Source organism: Babylonia areolata, chromosome 16 (assembly GCF_041734735.1).
Source record: "Babylonia areolata isolate BAREFJ2019XMU chromosome 16, ASM4173473v1, whole genome shotgun sequence".
Lineage (NCBI taxonomy): Eukaryota > Metazoa > Mollusca > Gastropoda > Neogastropoda > Buccinidae > Babylonia > Babylonia areolata.
Window position 1 is genome coordinate 18,078,075 of NC_134891.1, and position 20,234 is coordinate 18,098,308.

Below are 20,234 nucleotides of genomic sequence, written 5' to 3' on the forward strand. Positions count from 1 at the left end.
ATAATTAAGCGAATGAATGTAAAATATGACGACACACATTCACACATACACCCACACATGCATAACAGAAATGCACCAAACATGCAGTTTCACAGATATGAAAGTACAGTCAAATACATATAAACGTACATGAGCTCCAACACACACACACACACACACACACATTACCTTGCACCTCCTCCAACCCCCTCCTCCACACACTCATTTCTAGCCTACGTATCGCAGCTTCCACGGCACACACACACACACACACACACAGACACACGCACGCAAACACACACTCACAGAGATGAACACTTACTTGTACAAGCACACACATATACGCCCATATCTCCCACCCCCAACCCATGGAGAGAGATAGGGAAGCACGGTGCAACAGCTTTCACTTTTTCCATTGTGCAGTCATGGGAAGTGCTGCTGTCTCCTTTTTTTTTGTGTGTGTTTTTTTTCTGTCTGTCATAGTCATTTCAGTCTCCTTTCGAACGAATCTAAAAACATTCTTTTACAGTTAGACTTTCCCCCAGCGCACTCATTCCTTCCATGTCAGTGTATCCTCTGAGCTTGTGTCTGTTTCCTGTGCTCATGCGTGCTGGTATGTGTAAGGGGTTAAGGGGTGGTGTTTTGTTTCTAGGTGATTTGTAAGCGCACTTTTGTTATTGTTTTGGAGGAGATAGGTGTAGTGTTGAGCTTGTTACAGTCCATGTCTCCCACATCTAGTGACAGGTGTTGTATTTAACTTGTTCATTATTTTTGCGCTCTCTTCTCCCCACCTCTTCTTCTTCCCCTGGGGAATATACAGGTTGGGGTTTGTCAGTCCAGAATGCACCAGTCACCTGAAGGAGGTCAGTTCTGGTCATCTTGACTTATTTGTAATGTCAAGGAGAATCGTTTATGTTTGATCTGGGGTTGATGCTTCTGTGTTTGACAGATTGTCTGCTCTCTTAAAAGGAAAGAGTTCTTGTGGCTGTAAACTGATTCAGTGAGTGTGATGAAACAGGTGTGGTGTAAATCAAACCAAGCCACCCCCTAATCCACCCTCCAAAAGTTAAAAAAGAAAAAGAAAAAAAAGAATAGTGTTTGGGGAGCAGAAGACAGGTTATGCTAACTAGCATCTGTTTGTTTCAGTTTCTTGAGGTGGCGTTACTGCATTTGGACAAATCCATATACCTTACACCACATCTGTTGAGTAGAGCAGCAGCATAACCCAGCGCGCTAGTCAGGCCTTGAGTGCATGCGAATATATTTGTGTACTCATCAGAGTGGATTTCTTCCACATAATTTTTCCAGAGGACAGCTGTTTTGTTGCCATGGGTTCTTTTTCATTGCGCTGCACATGAGACTGCAGTTTATCTCATGTGGATGACCAGATGCTCAGTTTGATTTACTAGTTAAACTTGGGAGAAATGGCGAGACCAGGATTTGAACCCAGAGCCTCATGGACACAAACTATTCTGCCACCTTCTGGCATCAGTTGTTTATAATGTCATAAGATAACCAGTGTGTGACCGTACCTTGGAGACGTGAACATGTTGCCTGGTCGTGTTCTGGCAGCAGTTCCAGTGTCTCCTACATTAATTAAGGGCTTGAGATAACCGCACCGTACCAAGGTCGATGTTGCGGACAGAGCTTGCCGACAGGACATACTGCATGTATTCAGTTTGTGAGTGTGTGCGTGTGTGTAGCTATTTCCCTGATTCTGCAGAGACTTCTTTGCTGTGGCTGATGTTCCAAAGGAAAATGATAATTGACTTAGAAGACTTTTTGGCTAACATTCGAAGGGTGTTCCCAGACTGCCAGTCATAGAGGAGAAAGAAAATGTCTGCAGTGGTTGCTTACTGGCTGTTAACCTTGATTAACAAGTCTCTAGCCATTACAGAAAAAAGAAGTCGAATAGAAATGAAATATGTGTTGAAAATGTTTGGTTGTTTCACTGTTGTCACAACAGACTTCTCAGATATTTCGAGTGCTCTCTGCAGGGAGAGTATGTTGTCAATATTATATAGCTTTACACCGTCTTTTTTATAATTTTTTTTAATCTATGTATTTGTTCATGTATGAAAGTGGAATGTTCTTCATGTACATTGTCTTGTTGCCGCATTCATTTTTGTGCTGTAAATGCATGTTGACATCAGTACATGTAACTTTGATTTATCATCATATCTGAAAAATAGTACAAAGTGAGAGAGTGTGATAAATAAAACATGCATCTTATATCTAGCTGCACAGGCTTACAAAAAGTGAAGGAGGGTTGCAGTTTACTGCTTTAGATCAATAAATTACAGCTGAAGAAGAGTCCCAACATAATTCTTGTTTTGGTACAGATAAAAAGGAAACCAAAACAATTCTTCAGTGCTCTGTGATCCTTTTTGGAGACATGAAACCAGAGCAGCCAAAGTTGTGTTGACTCTGGCACTCTCACTGCTGTGTCTCCTACAGTAAAGGCCTTTATAGTGACTGCAGACTATCAAACTAATACTGCGGACAGATACGGGGCCAACACATTGACCTGTTTCTCTTTGGGGCAGTGGTGTAGGTGTGTTAATCTGTGTTTGCTGGAATATGGGCAAGTCCCACCAGGGACTCAAGATCTGTGTTTTTCGGATGACGTCAAAATTATGTTAAGATAAGTATTGCTAGATTTGTGAAGAACAGTTGTCTGCTAAATGATGGTTTAGATGATGACAGGTATATCTCAATGGAATCGGGTTGTCATGATGTTGATGATAATATTGTTTTTACTATTCTGAAATCTGAGTATCCTGTTTGATGGTCAAGTGACCCAACTTGTGAATCCCTGCAGGGTTTTGTCCCCTGGTGACCAAGAACAGCAGAGATCCCATGAGTGGGCTTCACCAGAAGAACCAAACAGGCCATTATCATACAAATTAACAGTAGGCTGTGGAATCATTCTGAGCTCCATGTGATACTCTTTACAGTCCAAGTGTAAGAAAGAGGGAAAATCTAAAGAATTTGGATGGTTTATATAGATGCCAGTAAAAGGCATTTTTGCTTATGGATATTGATAGAGCCAGACATAAATGATTACAAAAATAAGATCAGCCAGTGAATGCCTGTACTGGCTACATGATGAGCGGGCATGTTGTAATCAGCATTGACAGCCTTTCACTTTTGTCAGATTTTTGTGTAGCCAAGAGTTGGTTTCCCTGTTCCCTTAGTTCTTTTTGCCCCTGCCTCACGTGCTCCTCCTTGCCCTTTTTTCTCTCTCTGTGCTCCACATGGATGCTGTCTGTACTACAGCCACAGTTAACTTTGTGCTGTGTCTGCTGTTTTTAGTACAGCCACAGTTAACACTGTGCTATGTCTGTTGTCTTTACTACAGCCACAGTTGACACTGTGCTAAGTCTGTTGTCTTTACTATAGCTACAGTTAACACTGTGCTATGTCTATTGTCTATTCTACAGCCACAGCTGACACTGCTGTGTGTGTTGTCTTTCCACCAGCCCCAGCTAACACTGCTATTTGTGTTGTTTTTCCACCAGCCACCGCTAACGCTGTGCTATGTGTATTGTCTTTCCACCAGCCACAGCGAACACTGTGCTATTTGTGTTGTTTTTCCACCAGCCACAATTAACACTGTGCTATGTCTGATGTCTTTACTGCAGCCACAATTAACACTGTGCTATGTCTGATGTCTTTACTGCAGCCACAGTTAACACTGTGCTATGTCTGATGTCTTTACTGCACTGTGCTAATAACTGCTATGTTGTCTTTCCACCAGCCACAGTTAACACTGTGCTATTTTTGTTGTTTTTCCACCAGCCACCGCTAACGCTGTGCTATGTGTATTGTCTTTCCACCAGCCACAGTTAACACTGTGCTATGTCTGTTGTCTTTACTGCAGCCACAGTTAACACTGCTATGTCTGTTGTCTTTACTGCAGCCACAGTTAACACTGTGCTATGTCTGTTGTCTTTCCACCAGCCACAGTTAACACTGTGCTATGTCTGTTGTCTTTACTGCAGCCACAGTTAACACTGCTATGTCTGTTGTCTTTACTGCAGCCACAGTTAACACTGCTATGTCTGTTGTCTTTACTGCAGCCACAGTTAACACTGTGCTATGTCTGTTGTCTTTCCACCAGCCACGGTTGACTCTGTGCTATGTCTGTTATCTTCACTGCAGCCACAGTTAACACTGTGCTATATGTGTTGTCTTTCCACCAGCCACAAGCGGTGGACGCGATGCTGAAGATGTGCATTGGGGATTTCCTGAAGACGCTGCAGGACCGAGACCTGAACGTGCGCAGGGTGGCGCTGGTCACCTTCAACTCGGCCGCCCACAACAAGCCCAGTCTGATTCGTGACATGCTGGACTCTGTACTGCCACACCTGTACAATGAAACCAAAGTCAGGGTGGGTGCCCCTTGTCTTTGTTCCTTTCTTTTCAACAACCAGTCTGTCTGAACAATAATGAGGAACAAAACAGGTGACGGTGTTCAATGGAGATGATTTTCAGTTTTACTTGACAGAAACCCTGCAGCATAAGATTTTGTTTGTGAATTTATTATGTTTTTTTAACCTCGTGTTCTTTTGCAGAAAGAGCTGATACGAGAGGTGGAGATGGGTCCTTTCAAGCACACACTGGATGATGGGTTGGACATCAGAAAAGTAAGTCTGTCTTTGGTGCAGTTTTTTCCGCACATAGCAGTCTTTACCCTCTTACCCCCAGGTTGCTCAGCACAAATCATCCATGAAATCCATGCCAAGGGGAATAACTCTTGAGATTTTTGATAGTGGGTAATTATAAACATTGATTAAAAATATAATTACCTTCTTTTCTTGCACATATTTATTTTTGCCTGCATTCTACACATAATATAGGTGCGAAAGAATTTTTGTTTTCAGGCTCATGTTGCTTTGTATTTACACACAAAAATAAAGGTGTCAAAATTGATGGTGAGTTTCAAGAACATTTCTTATAATTACAGTATGATTTTCTGTGGAATAAGTTTGTCGGTCTGCAGTGTCTTCTAACACATCTTTTTATTCTTTTTCTTACCCAGCTTGTATTGTAACAATGAACTTGCTGATTTCTGTGTTCTTTTCATTTTAAGGGATGATGTGTTTTCCTATGATGGTGGGGGGAAAAACAACAGTAAACAAACAAAAACAAATCTCAAACCTACCTCACATGTAATTGCTCCATAATGAAAAGAAAAATTTAATTTATTGAACTAGCAAAATCAGGAAGATCGTGCAGAACGCCAATAAGTATCAGTGCAATCAACGACTAAGAGAATCGACTCAGACAGTCTGGCCAGACCGATTCACTATTTTAGAGGTCCGGCGATTGATTCACACTCAGGTACCAACTACACTCTCAATATTGGTGAAACTCCATCAATGGATGTTTAGGTCACTCAGTACGATCGACTTTTACAAAATTCTCACGCAGAAATCATCTTCAGAATAGTCATTCAGATTACACTATGACTCTCGACAGTCATCAAACTCATCTTGCAACTTTGTAACTTCAAAACTTTGGCAAAACTTAACCAAATTGGTTATATATTCCATTGAACTAACACAATCAGGAAGATCATCAGAACGCCAATAGATAGCCATGAAATCAAGACTGACTGACTGACAGTATTGATTTCAGAGGTCCGGCATTTGATTCATGATTTTGGATGTCCGGCGATCAATCCACATTCAAGTACCAACTTCACTCTCATTGTCGGCATAACCCAGTTAGTTGATATCTAGATCACTCAGTTCAATCGATGTTTACAAGATTCTTATGTTAAATCATTAAAACGGTTCAAAAGCATCTTAGAATCATCATTCAGATTTCGCTAAAGCTCCCGGCAATTATCAAACTCATCTTGCAACTTAAAAAATTCCCAACTTTGTCAAAGTTCAAGCAAATCGGACTCTGAAAAGTGCAATGTGCATGGCAGGAAGTGCCGAAAACGAGGCTGTGAATCTTGCGAGAGTCTTGTTTATGTAAACAACAATGGCTGTGCCCATAGTAAGCACGTGTTTAACTAGCGGTACCGGGCACATTTGGGTGTTAAATTGCAAGCCGCTACTGGATGTAGATGTTGAAGGAGGGTTAAGAAACCTTGGATATGGTTAAACCATCCACGGTCTCTTTCCAATTCAGGCTTACCAGTATGTTAACACGCAACATGAGTCTATGTAATAACTGTGTTTCAGTTGTCTGTGTGTATGTTTGTATGTTGGTGGTCAACTTTTAACAGATAAATTTTCTGTGGAAATACTTTGTGTGACGACACTACATTATCATGTACATTACACCCGAAAATATGTTTGGCAGTTTTATCGAAGTACAGGTGGGGGGCAAGGGGTGGAGGGGGACTAAAATATATTTTGGAATACACATCAGCAGTAAAGGTTTTGCCCCTCTCTTTACCCCGCACCCCCTTTTTTTTTTTACTTTTTTTTTTTTTTTAACATTTAAAGTTGTATTAAGCTTGCATCATGCTTTGATGACACTGCATCATGTTTTCAGGCAGCGTTTGAGTGCATGTACACCCTGCTGGACTCGTGCTTGGATCGTCTGGACATCTTTGACTTCCTGCAGCATGTGGAGGACGGCCTGAAGGACCACTATGACATCAAGATGCTGACTTATCTCATGCTGGTCCGCCTGTCCAACCTCTGTCCTAGCGCCGTCTTACAGCGTGAGGCCCACTGTCTGTCTGTCTGTCTGTCTTTCTGTCACTGACAGTGTGGTAGCTTGTGCTGGTCCGCCTGTCCAACCTCTGTCCTAGCGCCGTCTTATAGCATCTAGTGGTGTGGTACAGTGTGTGTGTGTGTGTGTATGTGTGTGTGTGTGTGTGTGTGGAATGTTACATTGTATTTGTCCATCCTCTGTCGCATGACACTGTACAGTGAAAGGTGGTGTGTTAATATGTTCGTGAGTGTGTGTAAGATATTGCATTGTATTTGTCCAGCTTCTTCCCTAATGCCACTGTACAGTGAAAAGTGGTGTGTTATTGTGTTTGTGAGTGTGTGTAAAATGTTACTGTGCCTTTGTCCAACCTCTGTTCTATACTGTCAGAACAGAGTAAGGCTGTGTGTGTCTTAGTATGAGTAGAATGTTGCATAGTATTTGTCCACTCTGTGTTCTAATACTGTCTTACATCATAAGGCAGTGTCATTAAACATGCACGTTGGCAAATTTTCTCTGGAAATACTTTTCAACTCCAAATACGGCTTGAAAATAGAATAAGTCTGAGAGATTAACAAGATTTCTGGATAATGCACATTTTATTTTGTTTGCTTTCAGCTCAGCCAGCAGATTTTTTTTAGGGTTGTTTCTGGATCATTGCGATTAGCCAAATGTGAAAATTGTTTTTTTGTTCAGTTTATGTTTGAAGACGGTGACACATTCCTTTTCTTATCTTCAGTCTACAAAGTGTCTGCAGTTAAAAAAAACCAAGAACAAGAATCGGGGAAAAAAAAATTTTTTGGACAGACCACTTTAGCTTTACTATTGATGTGTTTAATGGGTACCAATATAAAGAAAGCCAGTTGCTGCGTTGAAATGGTTAGTTTTGCAGAGTAACAACTGGGAGGATACAGGTTCGAGTCCCAGCAGAATTGGGTCATATTTGGCCCATGGATGGTTCCTACCCAGAGTGGAGCATACTATGGGTTCAGATGGGAAGACCAGAAACCACACAGTTGAGGATCATCTATTTCATGGATATATCTTTTGGAGTGTTGCTCAAATTTCCTGACCAACACTTTAGGCGTCTGTATCTCGTGGGCATGATTGACTCCTTGATGTATTATAAAAGGAAGTATAGCTTACAGCCTTGTCACTTAGTCCCCAACCCAAATGGACATCCATAACTCTGTCATCATCATCATCATCCATGTTCAACATCAATACAGAAAAAACAAGTTCCCAGACTGTGTGGCATTCCATACCCTGTTCTCATGGTGACGTCAGTTTTGATCTCCCTCCACTTCCATATATGAGGTCTGTGGTGTTGGCAAATTCAAGTGGGGTTGTTGTTGGAGGGATGGGGTGGCGGTCTCCACAATCTGGGGGATGCTTCCTCAGTCTGGCTCCGTGACCAAGTGATTATTGTTGACAGTAGGGTGATTAGAGTTGTGTCTGTGTACTTTGAAATGGAGCAGGCATGACTGAACACCACCAAAGCGGCAGCAGTGTAGGGTCTCCTCTAGTGTGTGGCTTAGCGAAATGGTCTAGATGATGGGACATTAAACAAAACAAAAAAAACAACCACCTCCCCCCCCCCCCCCAAAAAAAAAAAAAAAAAAAAAATATGTGTGTGTGTGTGTGTGTATATATATATATATATATATAGAGAGAGAGAGAGAGAGAGAGAGAGAGAGAGAGAAAAAAATATCTATCTATCTATTTATCTGTCTGTCTATCTGTCAATCTATACACGTATGGCACCTAATTAACTAGAATAAACTTGCTGACCATTTGAGTTGGCAGCACAGTTTACAACTCTTTGTATGCCATCTTGCCTCAAAGTCAGTTTCTGTTGGAATTGTTCAGGATATGACAGCTGCTTTTGTTTTGAAGTATCTTAGAAGTAAAGTCATGGAAAAGACAGGAATAGGTTAAAAGTTTGATAGACACAAACATATAAATAGGTTGTTGGGTTATTAAAGAGTGAAATGCCAATCTGATGTGGCCAGGACTGCCCATTTTAGTTTGTTTTTCAAGGAGGTGTCTCTGCTTTTGGACAAATCCTATACCCTTCACTTTCCATATGTTTTGATTGGTTGGAATAGCATGTGAGCCATGAATGTTTTGCCTATCCTTTTCTTGTTTCTTTTTTTGTGTGTGTTTTGTTTGCAAGTGAAAGTGTTTTTTCTGCAGAATTTTGCTTGGGACAACTTATGTTGCTGTGAGTTTTCCTTTTGTGTCTCTTTTGAATGACCATCACCTAAGGGCAAGAGGGAATAGAAATACTGGTCTGTGCTGGAATCGAAATCGAGTCACTTGCTTCCCAGCCAGGTGCTCAGTTACTAGATTACTGCTCCACTGTGTTTGTGTGTGTGTGTGTGTGTGTGTGTGTGTGTGTGTGCTGTCAAAATACTTGTCCTCATGAGCATAGTGGTATCCCACATTAGATTTCTGTGGGAATCCCAGATTTGATCCTGTGAGCAAAGTGAGCACTTTTGTGTCACAGGACTGGATCGACTTGTGGAGCCTCTGAGAGCCACCTGTACCACCAAGGTCAAGGCTCACTCAGTCAAGCAGGAGTTTGAGAAACAGGATGAGCTGAAACGTTCTGCCTTGCGGGCTGTCTACGCTCTTCTCAGTGTGCCTGATGCAGGTAAACAACATGGACATCATTGGACTGTCTTTAACTTGCATGTGCTTGTGTTGTTTTGTGTGTGTGTGTGTGTGTGTGTGTGTGTGTGTGTGTGTGATTTTACTGCATATTTTCCACTACATATTTTAGCCACCCCACCAAGGTACAGGCAGCTCCCCCACCCCACCCCCCTCCACTCCCCCTCAGGCTGTTTGAGAGCAGTGGACTTCAGACAGTGAACGTCAGCTCTCTCAGGCATCAAAACAGTCACAGGCTGGCATAAATTAATGTAGAAATGAAAGCAAAGGGTAAGTCGGACAGAACATGGTTGTCATGCAGTTTTGATCAAACTTGGTGTTTGGTTATGGCCAAACATAAAGATTATTCAATGTGAAGGTAAGAAGTCAAAGGTCAGTGTTATAAGTGTCTTATAAGAAGTGCCCCATGGCTAGGTGATATGCGTTACAGTACCTCCTTTTTGTTTGTTTTTGTTCTTGTTCATGATCCATATGTTTAATGAAGTGGTTATCACATGTGAGTCATGAAGGCTTTGCCTGTCTTGTTGTATTCAGTGTTAGTATGATGCAGGTGAGTAACAGTGGAGGAAACGTTGGGCAGATTTTGTTTTCTGACTGTCCTCTTGGCATAACAACTCAGAAAACATGAGTATTTGTTTTCTGACTGTTTTCTTGGCATAACAACTCTGAAGACTTGAGTGTGGTTGAATGTTGACAGCTTTGCAGGCAAAGAGAAGAGGAAGTCATGAGTAGTTTTGTTCTGCCAGTCCACGTTACTTAGTTGTTGTTGACTGCCATAAAGCTACGTTAGCCAATCTTATAGCTGTTGATCTAATGAATGTGCAGATTGACGCTTTCTTTGTTGTTGTTGTTTTGTTTTAAAGTTTTTGTGGAAGTGTAGAAAGGCCAGTGTTGCTAATCTTGCACTGGTTTTTATTTTCCGGCAGACAAGAGTCCCCAGATGAATGACTTCCTGCAGCAGGTGAAGGCCACCCAGGAGCTCAGCGCTATGTTCGAAAGCATCCAGAAGGATGCCCTCTCCACCCCCAACGAGGTCGTTTCCATGGACACCAGTTGAAAGACTGGCTGGCTTTGGGAGGGTAGGGGGTGGGGGGTAACTGTGTTGCTTTTGGCTGCTTGGCCCTGCCCACAGTTCCCCTTTTCTCTGTTCTTGAGCCTCTTTCATGGACTGAATCATTTGGCACTTGCCTGCTCTGGGTATTGGGGCGGGAGGGTGGGGTGGGGGGGTGTGGGGGTAAGGGAAATAGCTGGGGAAGGGGGGTGTGACAGGTTTTTTAAAGGGGTGGTGGGTCAGCAAACATTAATTTGAGGACTGGAAATTGGAGTTAGTGGATACTCGGAAGCTTCTTAGGCATTGTAATCGTACAGAGAGATGTTTGATGCACATGAAACTCTTGCAGCATGTTAAGTGTACGCTGAAGGTAGTGTACACAGGAGCAGTGAATGAGAAATGTTCCATGAAAAGCATGTGAAGGGGCATTACTGAGCTCTAGAGAATTGGATCTGATCCAAAATTTCCTTTGTAACTTTTGCAGTGTGTAGGAGCTTTGGAGTATTTCCTGGTCTGCTTGTGGCTTTGTCCCTAGCTCATGGTTCGCTTTTCTTTTTTTTTTTCCCCCATGATTTTCATGGCTGACCACACCTATGTTTGTTGTGCCCAACACCAAGGTCCAGCAGTCTATAAGTCACTATGCATATCCACAGCTTTGTGTTGGTCCTGCGTCCTCTCTTCTCGTTTGGTTGATGGCAAATGATTTTCTTCATATAGAGGTTCAACTGTGTGCATGACTTGAACATGTCTGTCTTGTCGTCGTTTTCTGGTGGGGAGGGAAGTGGAAGAATGGTGATTCAAATTGGTGTGAGTGTGGGTTCAGTGTGTGCAAGTCATTATGTCTGTCGTTTGATTTGTCAGAAAGGCCAGGCTTTCTCTGCTAACAATGGAGTCAAACAATCAGCATCACACCCATACATTTCAGAATGGATGGTTACTAAAGGTGTTAAGATTATCCAAGAATGGAGAGATTGTTAATGACAAGCATGATTCAAACATTTTTTGCATGTTTCTTTTGGTGTGGAAAGTGTGTCCTTTTTTTCTTGTTTAAAAAAACATCCTAGCTGTTTAGTTTGTACTATCAGCAACAGCTTCAGTAACCCCCTCTAGCAGTGACGGAAGAAAGTGCTTGGTATGTTTGAAAGGAAAAGGCTATAAGCGTTGCAGGCATGACTGGGTGTGAGGATGGTCTGGGAGCGAAGGGGATTGGATGCAGGAAGTGGTGGATGACAGAACAGCCAGTCAGGAGAGGCAGGAATGGTGTCAGAAGTTGTCGAAGAATGCAGTGTCAGTGTCAGAGCTTGTTCATTCCTCTCACTCCAGCTAAGTTCTGAATACCTGTACAAGTGTTAGAATTGTCAATTCTCAGTGTTTCAAAAGGAAAAGGGTGCCCCAGCAAACCTTGACGGGTTGTGTGGGTGGGTGGGTGGGCTGTAAGCAACATGAAACCAGCTGTTGGGGATTTGGAGAGGGAGACGGGTGGGATGGAGGGTGGAGTGAATTAGCTCTCCATGGCTGTTCTTCGAATGTCTCGGCTGGAAACAATGGTTGTTTTCTTCTACACTTTGAGTGCTGTTGTGGAATTGATTTACAAGATACATATTGGATGAAAGATGTGTAGTTTTCTTACATGACCATGTATTTCAGGTGTATGAAAATCTGTATTTGTGACTTTGCATGAATGAATTATTTTTTTTAATGTGTCACATGGGGAAGAGCACGTTACAGAGATCCAAGTGAGATGAACCTGCATTGTGTGTGTGCATCATGTATTGCACATTCACACATTCTGTTACTGCTTACCCCCCTACCCCTGGTACCTCCTTATGTTTGCTCTCAACAGTGCATGTCTGTGTTTTCATGTCTATGCTGGCCTGTTGTGTGTAACAGAATCATCAAACTTGTACGTATAACCAATATATTTATATCGGTTTCAAACTTGCATGGTCATGCATAAAAGTTATGGTTTCCAGCTACTAAGTTAAGGAATGAAGAGTGGGGAAAGGGTGTAGGCTGGAGGCATCTTGAAAATTGTCAGCTTTGGGTAGCTGCAGATCTTCTTCAGCATATAACGATGAGCAGCGTTTTGCCTTATTAAGATAATATGGTGTGTGAAAGCCTTGCTTACAGCGTGAATGTGTTGTTTGAATGTGGATATCAATTGAGAAACATTATTTTTTGTTTTTTTTCTTCTGGATATAGACTGGTCTGTCCCCTCCTTTCTGAACGACATTGGCCACCCCCCCCCCCTCCCTTCACACACACACACAAAACACACACACAGAGCACTACAATAAATCCTTTCCCCAGTCAACCAGCCAAGACCAGGGAGTACTGCAGATTTCTGCCTTGCTGTTGAGGAAGGGAAGTAATGGTGTGGACAGTGTGAGCCCCCCACCTCCCTGACCAGCCACCCTCCCAGCTGGCTTCCTTACAAAGGAAGCAGAACAGCATGGACCCCATTGTGGGACAGCTTGACTTGGAGAGTGAAAGCTAATTGGTCATTAACCTGCACTCCACCCGACTGACCACGACTCAACTAGTGGAGCCTTATCAGCAGGTGTTCACACAGCATGGGCACTGGCACGCCGACATGTCCATGCTTCGTGAAGGTCATTTCCCACTTCTACCTTTCTGGTTGAAGTGAACTACGGTAGATGTGGAGTTTAAAAACGGTGTCACTGTTACCTGGATCACTCTGTTCTAGGGACAAAAACTGTCACAGTTACGAAGAATCTTTTAGACTTTGGTTGTTATTTTTGTTTGCCTGATTTCTGCATTGCTATATATTTAAAAAAAAAAAAAAAAAAGAAAAAAGAGAGAAAAGAAGTCATGTTGTTTGGACTATATTTAAAAAGAAACCTTTTATAGGTTTTGAGTTTTGTCTGTATTTAAAATTTTTAATACTGATATTCAATATGCATGAAATATAAAAGCTTTGGGGATTTTCTGACTTCGTTCAGTTTGTATTGGCATGAAAATATCACAGACTACAAGAAGAGTGTAAAAATTTTGCCTTTAATTATATTAATAATTGTAGAAGAACAGGCCATCATATATTTGTCAGATATATTTATGGGTGTTCCTTTATACACAAGTTCAAAAAAGGACTGTCTGGAAGGCAAATGTTAAACATGAAACAATATAGGTGCACATTTTCAAGCTACGGACAAAATCTACACAGGTGCCAAATATACCAAATACTTTTTCAGTTAAAACTTTGCTTTTCGAAACATAGACCTTTACAGTCAAGTCGTTCCTGAGTGATATATCTTGGTACCATCTTTTTTTGATGATTCTGTTGTTAGTCTGGGTGATGGAGAGAAATGTGGGTGGTGTGTTTGGAAAGATGTGTGTGTACAAGACTGTGAAGTGTGCGTGTTCACAATGATAGTGCTTCTCCTTTGTTCTTCAGTCACTCCTGCTCTCTAAGGTGTTCACTGAAGCTGTTGGTTTATGAATAAAAGCTGATGTTTCCATCATTTTGTCAGTGTTTTCAACTGAATGTTTGAAAGTTTATGGCTTGGGACATGTATGTTGAATATTCAATAACAATTTTACTGTGACTCCTGGTGCTACTGCTTTTTTTTTCATGGGCTATGACTCCCACATTCACTCATATACAGTTACATGTGTATGACTGTTTTTACCCCAGTCATGTAGACAGTTGTTCTCAGTTTTCTTTAACGTGTTTATTTGATCTTGTGCATGTGTATACACATGAAGGGGGTTCAGGCACCAGCAGGTCTGCACATCTGTTGACCTGGGAAATAGCAGAAATCTCCACCCTTTACCCACCAGGTGCTGTGACCTGGATTCAAACCCAGGACCCTCAGATTGAATGTCCAATGCTTTAACCACTTGGCAGCTCTCATTGGTGCTGAGCTGGAATACATGATTGCACATGTTCTTATTGTATTCCTTTTTTGTCAGAACAGATTTCTGTGGAAAATTTAAGCTGCTCTCCTTGGGGAGAGCATGTCACCACAGCACACCCCCGCCATGTTTTTACTGTTGCTTTTTGCAAGTGCAGTGGGAAAGAAATAGAACTACACAGAGAGCATTTTTGTGAATAAGTTAAGTTTTTTTTTTTTTTTAAATTTTGGATTTGAGAGAGGAACACTTTATAATGGTAGAGAATTCCAGCTTTTATAGATATGACACTGGACGGATTAGCAGCTACATGATTTAAGACTAGTATTGAAGGAACACTGTGATGTGTGTTCAGAACGGACAGTGATAGTAGTGGTATAACAGCAGCAGCAGGAGTGGCAGTATGAGACAGACAAATGGACACCCTCCTCAAACACACGCCCAGAGAGAGAGAGAAAGAGAGAGGGGAGGGGGTGGGGGGGTCATTTACACCATTTGCAGAGGATTTTAACTCTTTCCTAAGGTGTGCACCTGTCCTTAATGCCACCACCCTTACCCCACTGTCACTGCATTCAGAACTATCAGCGCCGCATCAGTAAGTCCATACCCACAAACCAACCATCCATTGTCATCCTTTAGTGATACTGCTACTCCTGAATGGGGGCATGTCTATATGGTCTGGAATCTGAGAAATTGGTGTCTTAGTTTTTGTGACATGCATGATGACATATAAAACTTGTCTACATATCCTTTTATTTGACATCAAGTTTTTACACATTATTCATAGCTTTCACACCGTGGCATTTTCAGATCATTGAATGACTGAAACTACACTTTAAAAGTATTTTAACTATTTTTATAAAGACAATAAATAAAAATATTTGAAACACAAAAAAGAAAAACTCATTTCTAAAGGAGAGAAACCATTTGATTTTGTGCAATTAGATAAAGTTCATAACTTCACACAATTGGTTTTTCAACTATATATATCTATGTATAGATACAGAACAGAACAACATGAAATTGGAGGAAAACAAGTGCAGGTTACAGACGAACAAACCTGTTATTTCAAAATAACGTTCCAAAGATCAACAGTAAAACAAAATAAAACAAAGAGAGAGAGAGAGAGAGAGAGAAAATGATGTAAACTTCAAAGACAGCAACTGAGGGCCAGAGGAATTCCAAGTGAAAGCCACTTTTATGCCAGACATGACTGCAGTTTTCTTTCCCTGTGGACTCCACATACATATCAGCACGGGCAGTAGAGATACATGTATATGTGTATGTGGGTGGTGGTTGCAGTTAGGGGTGTGGATGTGTATATGGGTATCTGAAATTAAACCTCAGAACACACTGAACCACTTCAACATAAAGGTTTCATTCCAGGGGATCACGGCACCTTTCCTTGTAACTACTAATTTAAGTCTATGAACCTGGGAGTTATAGTGGCTGGACCAACAATGTGTGTTCCTGGCAGGGCCATCTATGCCAGACGGGTCAAAGGGTTGGTTGAGAGTTTGATCATCCAGCCCCTTGGCGTGAACTGGCTTAGAACTGGGCTGACAAGTCTAAGAAGTACAACACTCCATTAAGATTTCGTCGGAAAAACACAAACCAGAGAAACACGAAGGTTTGGAAGTCCTGGGCCTTGAGTGATCAGGGTACAAACTTTATACCCATACCCATGTGGTAAACATTGCTGATCAATTCAATTTTCATGGGACTGTTTCTTAACGCTGCTCTCAGGGCTTTCTTTTGTCCAGGGCATACAAAATTGGTCGTCATGTCGCAGTTGTCCTTGACAATAAGTATTATTGTGGGATAGCGATACAAACAAAATTGATTAAGTTTAGCAGAGCGACAATTGCAGAAAATAATTTCCATATCGATGTCCTTCACAGCGGACGTTGAACTAAATGCTCACTAACCACTCGGTATCAGTGTTGTGTCTGAATTAAAGGAGCCGCTTTCACCTTGTTGCTTGTCAGCAGATGGATGCTACAATACAGGAAGATTTTGTTGATTCGATGCAGTGTACGCTGTTAAACTGAGACGCAGAAGCAGCCAACAGGGACTGGGTAAATAATGCAAACAACGAGAATGATGTTTAATGATAAACGACCAGCCAGAAGCTTGCTTGCCAGGCTAGCTGTTTTTGACAAGTCATGCTTCAGGCGCCTTCAGAATCTGTTTATTTGAATTGTATGATAGTGTAGGCACTTTGTGAATCTATCATACCTGCCCCTCCCTAACCACCTTTTCAAATGTTAGAGACATTTCTAGGTTTTCCATCAATTTGTAGCCATTTATTTTTTTTCCCAAAATGACGGAACTGCATTTGCAGCTTATGACAGTATTGATAGAAATTGTGCAACTGTAAGCAATACAATGCACCCTTCGATAGTCAACTCAGTTATGTCTTCTTCTTCTTCTGTATCAGATGACTGCTACACTAACGTTTATTCATACAAATGATAGTACACACACACACACACACACAGACACACACACACACACACACACACACACACACACCACAGTGAAAGAAAGAGACCGGGACAGATGGTCCACTACTGGATAATAATGAAACGATTATTGTCTTATTAACAGATGAACAGGATGTGTGACAGTGGGCGCTTTGCATTTCCCATAGGATCACGGGCCCGGCACTCACTTTGGACCAAAATCTAAACAGGATGTACAACAGGTCGTAGAGGCAATGGCTGTAACACAGGGACGGAAGGGGGTCAGCCCGATACTCCCCCGTGTCGATACTTCCCCGCGTCAATACTCCCCCGGCTTGATAGTCCCTCTCACAAAGACATAGAAACAGTCAAATACAGATGTATATGTATAATATATTTGTGACTGATAATGCTTTCTGCTTGATCAAAGATGTGTTGTGGAATGAATGTGTTATGTGTTCTCTTCATGCCACCAGCCGTCCGCCTTCAGAGTTGAGCAGCGACTTGTGTGTTGGGCCCGCTGTTGTGTGTCTGCGGGGAAACGCTCTCTCTCTCTCTCTCTCTCTCTCTCTCTCTCTCTCTCTCTCTCTCTCTCCATCTCTCATTTTCTGTTTCTCTCTCTCTCCCCCTCTCTGCCACTCTCTCTCTCTCTGTAACTCACTCTCCGTCTCTCATTTTCTGTTTCTCTGTCTTTCCTCCTCTCTGCCTCTCTCTCTCTCTGTCTCTCTGTCAGTTTCTCTGTCTCTCTCTCTCACTCACTCTCCGTCTCTCATTTTCTGTTTCTCTGTCTCTCCCCGGGCCCTCTCTGCCACACACACACACACTCTCTGTGTCTCTATCTTTCAGTTTCTTTCTGTCTCTCTCCCTGTCTCTCTCTGTCTCTCTCAGATTCAGATCTCTATCTCTCTCTCTCCGTCTCTCATTTTCTGTTTCTCTGTCTCTCCCCCTCACTGCCACTATCTCTCTCTCCCGCTTTCTCTCTCTCTCTCTGTGTGTGTGTGTGTGTGTGTGTGTGTGTGTGTGTGTGTGTGTGTGTTTCTCTCTGTGTGTGTGTGTGTGTGTGTGTGTGTGTGTGTGTGTGTGTGTGTGTGTGTCTGTCTGTCTGTCTGTCTGTCTGTCAGTTTCTCTCTGTCTCTCTCTCTCACTCACTCTCCGTCTCTCATTTTCAGTTTCTCTGTCTCTCCCTCCCTCTGCCACACACACACACACACTCTCTCTCTGTCTCTCTCTCTCTGTCAGTTTCTCTCTGTCTCTCTCACTCCCCGTCTCTCATTTTCTGTTTCTCTGTCTCTCCCCCTCTCTGCCACACACACTCTCCCTCTCTCTGTGTCTGTCTCTCTCTCTCTGTCAGTTTCTCTCTGTCTCTCTCTCTCACTCACTCTCAGTCTCTCATTTTCTGTTTCTGTCTCTCCCCCTCTCTGCCACACACACACACACACTCTCTCTCTCTCTCTCTCACACACACATTCAGCGTACATAGACTGAAATACGTCGTGTATAAAAAATTAGAAAATGAATATATCAAATACTGGAAAGATAAAAGAGAAAAAACATTAAAGCTAAAATTTTAAAATACGATTGTAGCAGAGTACAAAACTGAAACCTATCTTTTAAATATATCAGATACAAAACACAGACAAGCTTTAATGAAACTCAGAATAAGCGCGCATGACCTAAAGATTGAGAAAGGTAGATATTTAAATATTCCACAAGAAGACAGATTGTGCAACAAGTGTAACATCGGAAGACGAAATCCATCTTCTTGATCATTGTATTAAATATAAAACCTTAAGGCAACAATTTTTAAAGGATATTCAAAATTCGAATAACACAGGACATATTCCCAGTCAGGTGATGCTAACAGATGATGAATATATACAAACAAGATTGGGAAAATTTGTTTATGAATGCTGCTGCAATTTACCGCATTAACTGATTGATTAATTGTGTGTTTTTCATTCGTTCATTCATTTACCATTGCACTTGTGTCTTATAAACCTTACGGTTTCATGACAATAAAATCTATTCTATTCTATTCTCTCTGAGTCTCTCTCATTTTCTCTCTCTCTATATCTTTCTCTCTCTCTCTCTCTCTCTCTCTCTCTCTCTCTCTCTCTCTCTCTCATTCTTTCTCTCTCTCTGTCTGTCTCATTTTCTATCTATCTCATTCTCTCTCTTCCCTCTGTCAGTCCCTGCCCCCCCCCTCTCTCTCGCTATGTCAGTTTCTCTCTCTCTCTCTCATTCTCTCTTCCCTCTGTCAGTCTCTCTCTCTGTCTGTCTCTCTCTGTGTCAGTTTTTCTCTGTCTCTCTGTCTCTGTCTTCACTGTGTCTGTCTCTGTCTCCCTCTTTCTCTCTCTGTCTGTCTGTCTCTCTGTCTCCCTCACTTTCTCTGTCAGTTTCGTTTATGTGTGCGTGTGTGTGTGTGTGTGTGTGTGTGTGTGTGTTCTCAAATGTAGGTCCTTGTCTTATGTGTGACGTCTCCTTGTCAGCCCCTTCACATGTGCATCTGGGGTGGGGCGCTCCAAGATGGGGCCATAAAAGGGTCATATAAGTGGCCCATAAAAGGTTTGGAAGCTTGTTTCAGGCAGCGGGATCAAGGCATAGTGCGGTGGCTTGGCCTAAGGTTGGGAGGTAGGGGTTGGGTGTGGGGGTAAACTTTACGGGTTGGTCATAACATATCGAAGTCCAACAACGTATATATATATACGCGCGCGCGCGCGCGCGTGTGTGTGTGTGTGTGAAAATAATCAATAAAAACTAAACGAAAATATAAAAAGAATGCAACGAGGAGAAATCAACACACACAACTGATTAATTATATGTATTACAAATTATATAACATGAATTATCCGTGCTAAATCTTACAGCGGCGAAACGGTGTGTGTGTGTGTGTGTGTGTGTGTGTGTGTGTGCCTCTGCTGTTATTGGCTGAACAGCTGGTAACTGTTGTCCACTTGATGCTTCTCTACCTCTGCTGTGATTGTTGTCCACTCCTCCACTCACAACAACGCTAGCCCTCCCACCTGGCTTTGTTGACAGAAGAGGGGAAAACACGACCACTTCAACCTTCGCTACCTGATAAAACACCAGGGATGACCAGCCGCAAGGGTCAGTTTTAATTGCTACTTGGACACTTGTGAGTCATTGTGCCCGCAATCCCTTGGGGGCTGAGAACGGAGGGCAGAAAAGTGGGAGCGTCCCTCACGGCATGACAATAGACCTTACTGAGGCTGGCGTCTTTAATTTAATTAAGTGGCACTGTCTAGACAAACAGGGAACCCTCTATTGCAGCCTGGAGGTATACCACCTTTGGTTGTAAAGTGCCACAATGACCAGTTATGCCACTCACCTAACCATGGACAGACAAAGTTCAAAGTGGTTTACCGTTGCTTTCACGCCCGTATAGTCGAGTCTGTGGGAATGTGTGCGTGTGTGTGTGTGTAGTTCTGTGCGTGTGTGTGTGTGTGTGTGTGTGTGTGTGTGAAGGAGGACAAAGTTTTGATTAACATTGTATT

General features: G+C 42.2%; 1 protein-coding gene across 1 annotated transcript in view; it reads left to right on the plus strand.

The window, feature by feature from the left end:
- The window catches only part of LOC143291213 (cullin-associated NEDD8-dissociated protein 1-like), a 43,818-nt gene extending 29,960 nt beyond the window's left edge, over positions 1 to 13,858 (plus strand). Inside the window, exons 29-33 of the mRNA XM_076600970.1 lie at positions 4,185 to 4,373; positions 4,557 to 4,628; positions 6,496 to 6,667; positions 9,167 to 9,313; positions 10,257 to 13,858. Of these exons, the coding sequence (XP_076457085.1) occupies positions 4,185 to 4,373; positions 4,557 to 4,628; positions 6,496 to 6,667; positions 9,167 to 9,313; positions 10,257 to 10,387 (711 nt within the window). The 3' untranslated portion in view covers positions 10,388 to 13,858. The remainder of the gene's footprint in view (positions 1 to 4,184; positions 4,374 to 4,556; positions 4,629 to 6,495; positions 6,668 to 9,166; positions 9,314 to 10,256) is intronic.
- The last annotated feature ends 6,376 nt before the right edge of the window (positions 13,859 to 20,234 follow it).